Here is an 11,310-nt window from a genome sequence, read left to right as displayed (position 1 = left end):
AGCGTCTCGGGGTTCTCCAGGATCGCCTGGAGCAGCCGGCGCTTCTGGTATTCCGGACCTGCGGGGGGGCGGGGGGAATAGGGGGAGGCTGGATTGGAACCCGCGGAGACAGCTGAGCCCAGACCAGCCACCTAACCTCCCTTAACCGCATTCATTTACACAACTGGCAGACCCGTTGCACTGACCAAGGGCAGGCACTATTCTGAGGACTTCTGAGTGTTCACACACGGAGCTGCTTTAAGATACTGCTGTGAACCCCCATTTCCCAGACGTAGAAAGGTCAGCTCAGAGAGGTTAGGTCGCTTGCCCGAAGTCACAGAGCTGCCAAAGCGCACACCTGGATGCTATCCAGGCAGCCTGGGAGCCAGCCCCGTGCTCCGCGCTCCGTGGAACACTTGCTGTGACCACTCAGGGCAGGTGCGAGTGGCCCGTGCTGCTCTCCCAGTGGCCAGCAGGGGGAGCGCTGTGACCGAGAGTGCCCGATCCTCACGCTCAGCGCCGCACTTTACGGTCTTCCATCTACTTCCCCCTCAGACAGCTCGCTGCAGCCGAATACCACTTAGAGAACACATAACGTATAAGGGCACTGACCGAATTAAAGGCGCTCAAAGCAGAGAACACCGACCTCGGCCCCGAAGGGCTCCCACCACTCTGTGCAATGCGGGGAGACTTCTCCTCAGCCTGCAAACTCGTTTCCCACCACCTGTTGCCTGTCTTAGCATCTACTTCCTGGCATGCCGCTCCGTTTCAAGTTTCTGTGCCTTTGCGCCTGCAATCCCCTCCTAGTTCCCCTGACCCACCCAGCACTACCTGGCGCTGCAGTTCTCAGGGCGTGGTCTCAGACTAGCAGGATTCACGTCACCGGCTGCTGCTAGAAACGCACAAGTCTTGGCTCCACCCAGACCTACGGACTCAGGCTCCCGGGAGGCCGGTGTCTGTGTCAGGCTGGAGACCCCCTGACCCTCATTTGGCCTTCCAGACTCAGTTCAAATGGCCTCTCTTGAGAGCAAGCGGACTTTCCTAACACCTCCCCTCGCCTAAATGGGGTAAGTGCTACCTACCAGCTCCCACGGCCCATTAAAGCGGCTCTGTAACCCTACCCGCACACGCTGTGCGAAATTCAATCATCAGGGTGAGAACAGACGGGCGCTGAGAGCCTATCCGGGCGGTGCTCGACCTTACGTGCACCTGACCCATGCACCAAAAGAGCAGGAACTGTTCCTAGTTCCATTTGACAGATCAAGAGACTGAGGTTTACCAAGGTTAAAAAAAGACCTGGCCCAAGGTCTTACAGCTGGCAAGCGGAGGAGACAGGATTTGAACACCCCACCCCTTGTCTTTGTGATTCCCTGCTCCTTCCAGGTTCTGGACCCCTGATGTACCCCCAGAGCCCAGCACAGTGGGCGACTCAGTGCTTAACTGAAACTGCCTGAGAGCAAGAAGCCCTTTTGACCTCTCATCCGCCCAGACGTCTTCCTTCTCTAAGGTTTACCAGCTCCAAATGTCCACTCTGCTTAGAGCGGAGAGGAGAGACAGGCTGGGTGGGTCCTGGCCACCACTGGGAGCCTCTGCTGCTGCCACCAGACTCCACCGGAAGCAGAGGCGTGTCTCCCCATATCCTCTGGTGTCACCCTCCAGCTTGCAGGCATTCACAAACTCACTCAGGCACCTTGGCTACCCAGCAAAGGAAAGTGCCCGCTCCGTCCTGCCCGTCCCTTCCCTCGTGGCCCTACCTGGCTGGTAGAAGTCCGGAGCCAGCTCCCTGGCCAAAGTGCGGGCAATGCTGGACTCGTGGTTGGCGGCCAGCGCGGCCTGTTCTGCTGCCTCAGCTTTGGCTTTGGCGTGGCTTGTCCTAAGGAGACAACATGGCAGGAGACTCAGGATCCCTCCAGAGAACCAGCCTTCACCCCTCCACCCAGCCCACAGAGATGCCTGGGCAGACCACTCATTCATTCGGGTTGTCAGTGAACATTATTTATGAAGCCCTGAGGCCCGGACTGTGCATGCCTCAAGCCTTCCTTCTCCTCCCTGGGCGCACTGTATCTCCCAGCTTCCCTTGCAGCTAGGTGTGCTCAGATGACCGAGCTCTGGCCAACACACTGTGGGAAGCTGTGCTATACACTACTCCCGAGCCTGGGCCGTGAACACCGCCCCTGTAATCCTCTATGTGCTCTCTGTCTCTCTGTTGTTGGTTGAATGCAGAGGAGGCCAAGGCCCCAGAACAGGGACCGTAACCTCTTTCGTGTTAACAGACCCTTTGGCAGTCCAGGGAAGCCTATAGACCCTTCTCAGAATAAGGTTTTTAAATGCATAAAATACGGAGGGTTATACAGGGGTGTAACTATAGTGACGTGCTGTCATCAATATTTAAAAGAGCAAGTGTGTGGGACCAGCAGATGGCATAATGGCTATGTAGCTGGACTCCACACAGTCAGCTATGGTTCAAGTCCCAGACCTGGTGGCTTAAAGCTCACGCTAGGTGTATGTGCTGTGTGCCCCAAATCCCAAGGGCAGAATGGAGAAGAAGAGAGTGCGGCGTGACCATTCCCTGACAGAGTGACTTCTCACTTCTGTCTTTTGTCTCTGTCTCTCCAGTGAGTGCATGCACCCTATAGCAAACATCTCTCTAAAACAAATAGATAAATAAGCGAGTTTGTAATAGGAGAACATATATCCTTCTTTATTAACTCATTACACACACCCTCCATCAGGTATTAACCACTGTAATTTTGCAGACTGCATTAGCATCATGGATATTCAAGGATATCCGCTGTCATAGCACATGAAATCGATGTGAGTGCTCTGGATGACCAAGTCGCAGGTATCTCAAACACGGCTCATACTACAGCGGTTTATCGTCTACTTCCGGAACTGGAGGAGATGCTAGATTTCCATTAGAACATGGAAAATAAAGTTAAAATAAAGACAGATCTTCCCATCTGTGGGAGGCAAGTTTGGTTCCCTGCTCAGATTCCTTTACTGGGAGAATGTGCCCACCCCCAGCTGCTGTGAGTGCCCCAGAGAACAGCAACCCGTGGAAGCCCCCTCGTTCCAGAAGTGAAAATACCACCTTCCTCACCCTCAACCTAGGGGACCTACAGCAATGACTGACACTGGCCACCTCCTTCTTGCCCCTGAGAGGAAGGAGCCCAACCACATGGTAGGGTACGATTTATGCCCCTAAGCCCCCCACCCCTTCCCCTGCGTGAGTCAGGCTGAAGCAGGTCTCCAGCTGACACCACACGCTTGCTGGGCTGCTTCCCTGGCCTACCCTGCTTCGCTCTGTCCCTGTCTCCTGAAAGCCTCCCTCAATAACTCACTTGCACAGGAGTCCCCAAGCTGTTACTAGGGAACCTAAAATATTATCCAATTCACTGATACCCCACCCCCAAATCCTATCCACAGAACCCCTGTGACTCCAAGGTAAGAAATGTAGTGGAAGGAGCCTGGGTCCCTAAATGATTGCCCAGAGCAAGGCCCCTCTCACAACCCACGCTGGGCTGAAGCTCGGCAGAGGCTGCTGAAAGAGCAGAGACTGGGACAAGTTGGTTTCGGCCGTCAGTCTAGTCTGAGGAGTTGAAGTAGCCATGAAAATAATAACGCAGCGCCATTTATGAATGGGCCAGGCACGGTTCTGGAAGAATCACGAAGGTTATCCCATATAATCATCGCAATGCCGTACAAAGCTGGTTCCTATGCTATGAATGCCGCCCCCCCCAAAAAAAAAAATTCATGTGTTGAAATTGATTGCTGTTGAAATGGTATTGAGAGGCTGGAAACTGGGACTGGCAGATGGTAGAATGGGTACGTCACTGGACTCCCACATGGCTGACCGTGGTTTGAGTCCCGGACACGGTGGCTTCAAACTCACACGGCGTGTGTGCATGCATGCCTATAATCCCGAGGAGAATGGAGGAGAAAGGATCGCAGCATGGCCATCCTTCTCTGGGGGGTGAGGGGAGAGTTTCTTGCTTTCTGTCTCTGTCTCCTCCGCAAGCACACAAGCCCTATAGCAAAAAAAAATCTCTCTCTAAAGAGAGAGAGAGAGAGAGAGGCTGGAAACTTAATCCAAGTGTGGTATTAAGTGGGGTCTTTGGGAGGTGATTAGGGATAGATGGGCTAGACAAGGGCATCGGGGTGGGGCCCCCATGGCTGAATTCTGGTGAATTCGGAGGGAGAGAGACCAGAGCTGACACGCGTGCCCACCCTCTGGCCGTGCGATGCCCTGTGCCACCTGTGGGCGCTGTGGAGACTCCACTTGCAAAGTTCTCAACGAGAGGTCCCTTGACCTTGGACCTTCAGAGTCAAGAGCTGAAGAAAACCTCTGTTCTTCAGAAATGACCCAGCCCACGGTAGTTTGTTAGCAACCAAACATGGCCTGAAACACTGGTGCCGTTATTGTCTCTTTTACAGAGAAAGAAACTGAGGCACAGGACGGTTAAGTAACTTGCCCAAGGTCACAGAGGCACGAAGTACAGAAGCCGGGGTTTCTGAACCTGGGCAACACGACCCCAGGGCCTGCGTGCACGTGCCACTCTAGAGCACATGCCATGCTTGGTCGGGACAGGACCTGAGGACAGAGACTACTGTGGACGGGAAAGGCCCGGGCCCCGCCCTCACTGCTAGGTAAGGAAGATAGTAAACCGACCACAGAAATCATCTAATGGGGTTCTCCATTCGAATGGTGCCACATGCTGTGAAGGAAGAGCATAGACCATAAGGCAAGGTGGAGGGAAGGCTCCTTTGAGGATGTGACATCTGAGACCTGAAAAGACCCATAGGAGGCCCTCGGGAGGAGGCGGCTCTGGGCGGTGAATCACGCAGAGGGCAGAGCGTGTGCACAGACCCCGAGGCGGGCGAGCACCCGGTGTCCCAGAGAACGGCCAGGTCGAGTCAGAGTGCCCCTCTCCAGAGATGAGTCCGTTCTTCGGGGAGCTGATGCGTATGTACCTCTGTCTCAGTCACTGCACAGAACGGGGCACGCAGTAGGGGGCACATATGTCATTCAGCGCCTAGTACCAGCCAGGCCTTTTATTATATTAGCCCCTTCGGTCCTCAGAACGGCCCACGAGGTCGTTTTCCTGCTTCTAATTCTCAGGTGGGGAAACGGGCTCAGAGAGGAACCAGGCTCAAGATGCAAAACAGGAGCCAGACTTACAAAGCCCTGACTGTGAGCCCAGAGTTTTGCAAGACGTACCTCATCCAGCCCCCGTCTATGTGGTAGGTGTCGTTGCACCCTCCTCTTTACAGGGGGGACAACTGAGGGACACAGCTTTAAGGGACCATCCGACTAACACAGCTGGCAAGTAACAGGGCGAGGATTCAAACCAGGCCTTCTGGCATCTGGAGCCTGAGCCCGAACCACAGGCCTGACGTCCCGCCTCGCCATCTGTTTCCCGAGCCCTGATCTCTCCACTGGGCCACACTGCCACCGTATGCGCACTGGATGGAGGAAGGCATGAACGAAGGGCGCACACAGGCACACACGCGTGTACAGGCATGGGGCCGCAGAGGGCAGTGCCCAGGGCACGGCTTTGCCACTCACAGCTCTGGGTTCCAGTTCAGATTCCGGAGAGAGCAGGACAACTGAGGGAGGCACTCACTCATGCAGAGCTGACAGAGGCCAACACAGTAACCAAGAGAAAGCACGTTTTAATATCCTATTTCTAAAAGTCAATGCAAAACAACACGAAGTCCCTGACGGACACGAATACAATGTTAAGTGAAGGCTGGCTCGGGGCCTGCACCTGCATCCGTCCCTCCCTCACCTCACTGGGACGCTAGGACCTTGGGTGTGTGGCTTGGCCTCCACGTGCCTCGGTTTCTCTTGTTTTAGTTGTCAAAGAGCATGTGCTCTCACCAGAGAGAAAGAGAGGAGAAAGCACCCGGCCCCACGGGGCAATCCCTTCTCCTCCATTTCTCCACCCTTTGGGGATTTGGGGCACATATGTAGATGTGCCCAGCATGTATTTTTCAAGCCTCGCAGACTGAGATTCGAACTGTCATGTGATGACGGTGATGACTGTGGTGGTGACAGTGATGGTGGAGGAGGGAGAGGACATCTGTGACATCAGAACTGAATGTGGGACGTGCACAGTCCCGGGCTCATTTCCGCCTGCACACAGTCCATGTGAGACCAACTTCTGAACTTCAAGCCCCTTCCTGGGAACCTGGAAGCCCAGGTGAAGGCAGAGGGCTGGGCACACCTTCCAACTGAGGGAATGTCCTTTTTTGGTCATGTGAGCGGAAGGACGAGCATTTCCTGGGCCCCGGGAGCTGAGCTATAGGTCTCCTGGAGCTGGCATGGCAACCTCCAGTCACAGCCCTGGATGATCCTGGGAGAACCATTGTGGACCCCCCAGGGCAGCCCAGACAGGGGTCCAGAGGCAGTGGTCACACAGCTGAAGGCCACGAGGGCTGCTGGAGGGAAGCACATTCCTAATCAGCCTGGCTGGCTCAAGCCCTTCTCAGCCCTCTCTCTCCCCAGCCCCCCATGTTTGATCTGGGAGAGGCTCCCAGCTCCCAGCCTTCAAAAAAGCGGGCCTCCTGCTGTTACCATACCCCCCCTCCTCTTTTCACACCACAAGTTATCAATTGCTCACTCTACTCCCTCCTGCTCCCCTCACAGCTCTTGACTCTGCCCATCTCCCCACCCCTCCATCCTTCTGCAAAGCCCGGTGCCCCATCTGGCTCCTCCCTCCCTGCAGGCTCGCCCCCACTGCCCACCTGCACACCGCAGCATAGTGAGCTCCCTCAGCTCAGATATCCAGGGCCTCATCTCCTGCATAAAATCTTCGCAGGGCTTCCCACTTCGCTCAGCATAAGGTCCAAACTACTCAGCACGGGCTTCAGAGCTCTCCAGACCCTAGGCTGGGGCAGCATTGCTGGGGTATGTGGGGCAGCTCGCAGGGTGAAGGCAGGCGAACTGGTGCCATGCAAAGGCTGTTGCTTCTGGTCAGTGCCACGCACAGTGTGGTCCATACGCCTGCTCCCAAAGTATCCTCATTGCCTGGGGCTTGTTAGAAATGCACCTTCTATGGCACCACCCCCGTCCTACTCGATCAGGTGGCTTTTTATCGAGATAAAATCCATATAGCATTAAATTTACCATCCTAACAACTGTAAGTTGTACAGTAAAGTGGCTTTTAGTCCATTCAGAATGTTGGACTACCATCACCACGATGCAGTTCCAGACATCTCATCACCCCAGAAAGAAACCCTGTAATCCATTAACCCACATCTCCGCATGTGCCCACCCCGGCCTTCCCTGACACTGCTTTACTTTCTTCTTCTATGACGTCCATGATCTAGCTTCGGCATGTAAGTGAAGACGTGGGATTTTTCTATCTGTGCTTCGCTTATTCCACTTCACAGAAAGTCCTCCAGACTTGTCCATCTTGCCTTGAATGACAGCACTCCATTCTTTTTCATGGCCGAATAGTACTCCGTTGTGTAGATACACCACATTTTCTTTATCCGTTCATCTGCTGATGGACACTCAGACTGATTCCATTTCTTGGAATCAATTTGCACCCTATTGCAAATAAGGGTGCAATAAACATCGGGGTGCAGATTGCTCTTAGACATACTAATTTCCTTTCCTTGTGGGATTACTGGGTCATAAAGAATCTCTATTTGTAACTTTTGAGGAACCTCCATACTGTTTCCCATAATGGCTGTTTACATTCCCAAAAACAACATGTAAGAGTCCTCCTTTCGGGGGCCAGTGGGTGGCATGGTGGTTGAGGCACTGGATTCCTATAGTCGACTCCAGTTCAAGTCCTGGGCCCGGCAGCTTGAAAATCACGCCAGGCGCATGTACGTGTGTGACCAAAATCCCAGGAGGAGAGTTGAAGGAGGAGGGATTGCGACGTGGCCATCCTCCCTAGGTGGGGGGGGCAATTTCTCACTTTTCCTCTCTCTGTCTCTCTCCAGAGCACACACACACTCTATGGCAAACACCTAAAAACCAGAACAGTAACAGCAAAAAGAGAGCTCCCCTTTCTCTGAATCCTCCCCAGCCTCTTCCCTCATCTTTTTTATAACAGCCTCTCTCCCTGGGGTGCTATCTCATGGTGGTTTTGATCTGCTTGGACGATTAGGGGTGTTTAGCCCTTACTCCTGTACTTATTGACTAACTGTATGTCTTCTTTAGAGAAATGTCTATTCAGGCCGTTTGCTCTCTTGTAAACCCGAGAATTTCATGTTTTGCAGCTGAGTCCAGCTCCTCACACACTGAGCCGGAATTTGAGGAAGGTGAGCCCCAGGAGTCTTGTAGCGGCCCCCATAGGCCTCTGCTGCTCTTGAGTGTGAGAGGCACGTGTGCAGCAGAGAAACTCCAGCTCCGCCGCCGAGCCTTCGGTGTTCTGCTTTAAGCGCCAGGACCTTCTGCGGGTCAGAGCGCTGCTAGGGAAACGCACGAACCTTGTTCTCTCTTCTGACCACTCACCACATCTGGGCTCATGCGTCTGGGCAGGGGTCTCCTAGGATGGCTCTGAGCCTGCTAGGGGGCAGGGTAGGGAGCAGCAACTGGGGCAGGGGCAGGAGAAGCCACTCTTCTTGATTTCTGGCCGACTGTCTTTGTCAGCAGGGTTAAAAATAAGGCTGCTGGCTCTGGATTAGGGGCAGGGCTATCACCCAGCAGAGCCACTTCTGGAAGCATCCACCCCACCCTTGCCTCCTCCTATACCCCAACCCCCTCACTGCCTGGTTATAGCTGGCCTTATCGCCCTGTTGTCTCCACCGGGCATTGATGTCTTTGTGGGGCCCAAGGGGGACACGCACTGGACTTCCTCCTGCCTCCAGGCCTTGGCTCAAGCTGTTCCTCCATCTGGGATGTTCCTTCTCCTTCCATGCTCCAGCCTTAAAGGGCCAGCTCCAGACCACATCTACGTGTCAGTTCCTTTATGTAATAGCACTCTACGGAGCACCTGCCGTGTGGACAGAGCAGCAAACTGAACATGCCAGAATGCCTTGGAGAGGTTACAGTCTCAGGCAGGAGTCGGCAATTTACAGTGATGGCTAGGCCCCGCCCACTGGCTATTTGTATATAGCCCGGAACTAAAAATAGTTGTCACGTTTTTGAATGGCCAGAAGAAAATAAGTAGTATTTTGTGATACGTAAATTACATGAGAGTCAAATGTCAGTGTCCCTATAACATTTTATTGTCCCTGTAAGGTTTTCAGTGATGCATCGGCTGAAGTTAAGTAGTTGCTACAGAGACTGCCTGACCAGCCAGGCCAAGTGTATCTCCCTCTGGTCCTTTATACAGGGTTGGCCAACCCTTTCTAAGGCATTCACTCAAGTGTCTCCTCTCCCACTAGTACTAAAACTCTTTATCTTGGCAGGCCAGCTGTGGGCATGGTTAAGGCAGCCATAGTTCATATGGACATGAACAGTTCGAGTCCTGGCCATTTCCCATGGGAGTACGTTCCCACTTTTTCTCTCTCTCTCACTCTCTCTCCCCCTCTTTCTCTCTCTCTCTGGCAAGCACACGCGCCTTCTAGTAAGTGAGAAAAGAAAAAGAAACGAAAGATATTAATCCTGGTTATCCGTAGAGCACGCTGTGCTCAGCTCAGTGCTACAGCCTCCTTTATAAACACCTTTGACCCCAGAGAGGTGGAGTCACCTCCTCAAGGCCACACAGCAAGAGAGTGAATCTGCCCACGGCTACTCCCCATTACACACCAAGACATGCCCTCCTCCTGGTTCTGACTCTGGGCCAGGTCCTCCTTGAGTGGGGACCAAGGATGGGGATGGACAGGACCCAGCAGCCACTGGAGGGCTTGCAGTCTGATGCAGCCTTGCAGGTGGGTCAGAAAACAGTTCTGGGAACCAGCAGAGCCGAACCTATAAACCGCAGTCTAGGGACTGAGAGTGCAATGCAGCAAGGGTACCTGGGTGCAACCACAGCTCTGCTTCTTATACCCTTGGGCCTCAGTCTCCTCATCTATAAAAGGGGGGTGACACGAGCAGCTACCTCAGGGCCGTGCGCAAGGGGTAAAGGCTCTCACTGTCAGATGGCTCTTGGGGCGGCGGCTGGCACACAGGATGCATCTAAGTGCTTGCCACATAAAGCAAAGACACCCCGCAGGTTGTGGAGGGGACAAAACCAACACGACTGTACTAAGTGCCGCTGAAGTGTTCCCTTTGGAATGAAAAAGGAAACTCCTTCAGCACGAGGAGTAATTTGCCATGGTAATCCGGAGGATGGGGGCAGATCATGGAGTTCCCGGCTCAGGCCTCTGGCAGCTGCAGAGGCGGCCACAGGCCAAACGCAGCCCAAACTCTTCCTGAGGTGCGGATGCTTCAGATGCCACTGCCCGGCCCTCTCCCAAAATAGCCCCCTCGCCGGCTCTGGCTGGCCCTGCCATGTCTCCAGAACAGTCACGGCCAGGCTGACGACGAGCAGGAGCCACAGCTGGGTGCCCACCACCGGCTCAGAGTGCTCCTCAGGGGAGGCCTCCTGGGTCCCCAAGGATGGAGTGAGAGCACCGTCAGAGAGTTCTGACCCATGGGGACCTTCCTCTCGGACCTGAGGCTCCATTCATTTGGCACACGTGTGCTGAGCCCTGCTAAGGGGGCCCAGTCTGGTGCTTGAGAGACAGTGGTCACGATACAGGGGCACCCTATCAGGAGCCCCTCCACCCAGAGAGGGTCAGGGCACAAACTCAAGTCCAACTCGGGGCACCATCACTTTTGAGGTATCTGACCTTTGCTCTCTCGACTCAGATTCTTCAACTGGGAAATGGGAGTATTAATACCGAACTCACAAAATTACTGGGGGTGTGAAATGAGATAATGGGAAAGTGCTTACATAACTGAGCACTTAACAAGTATGAACTATCATTATTATTACTACTGTCTTTGTTATTATTGTAACAATGCCCACTCTTCCGAAGTTATATCACCTGCCAAGGAATTAGGACATAAGTACTATTCATGTAGATGGACATGCCATCCAAACACTTTTTTTTTTCTTTTTGAGAAGTTTTTGCTATAGGGCACGTGTGCTCGCCAGAAAGAGAGAGACAGAGAGACAGAAAGTGAAAAATCACCCCCCAGGGGGGATGGCCATGCCACGATCCCTTCTCTCCCATTCTCCTCTTGGGATCTTGGGCACACACACACACACATGCCTGGCATGAGTTTAAGTCACCAGGTCCGGGACTCGAACTGTGGTCGACTACATGGGAGTCCAGCAAAATAGCCATTATGCTAACTGCTGGTCCCGATCCAGCATATTTTTAAAGCTGCTGCCGGGTCTAGATTCTAACTGCATATTTGGCTATGGGGGGTCCCGCTACCTT

General features: G+C 53.7%; 1 protein-coding gene across 1 annotated transcript in view; it reads right to left on the bottom strand.

Moving 5' to 3' along the window:
• The window catches only part of JPH2 (junctophilin 2), a 68,399-nt gene that overhangs the window by 3,128 nt on the left and 53,961 nt on the right, over window positions 1-11,310 (bottom strand). Inside the window, 2 exon segments of the mRNA XM_006147593.2 lie at window positions 4-58; window positions 1,734-1,852. Coding sequence (XP_006147655.2) covers window positions 4-58; window positions 1,734-1,852 — 174 coding nt within the window.

This window comes from Tupaia chinensis, unplaced genomic scaffold, assembly GCF_000334495.1.
Source record: "Tupaia chinensis unplaced genomic scaffold, TupChi_1.0 Scaffold000216_1, whole genome shotgun sequence".
Taxonomy (NCBI): domain Eukaryota; kingdom Metazoa; phylum Chordata; class Mammalia; order Scandentia; family Tupaiidae; genus Tupaia; species Tupaia belangeri.
This window is presented reverse-complemented; position numbering and strand designations above follow the sequence as displayed.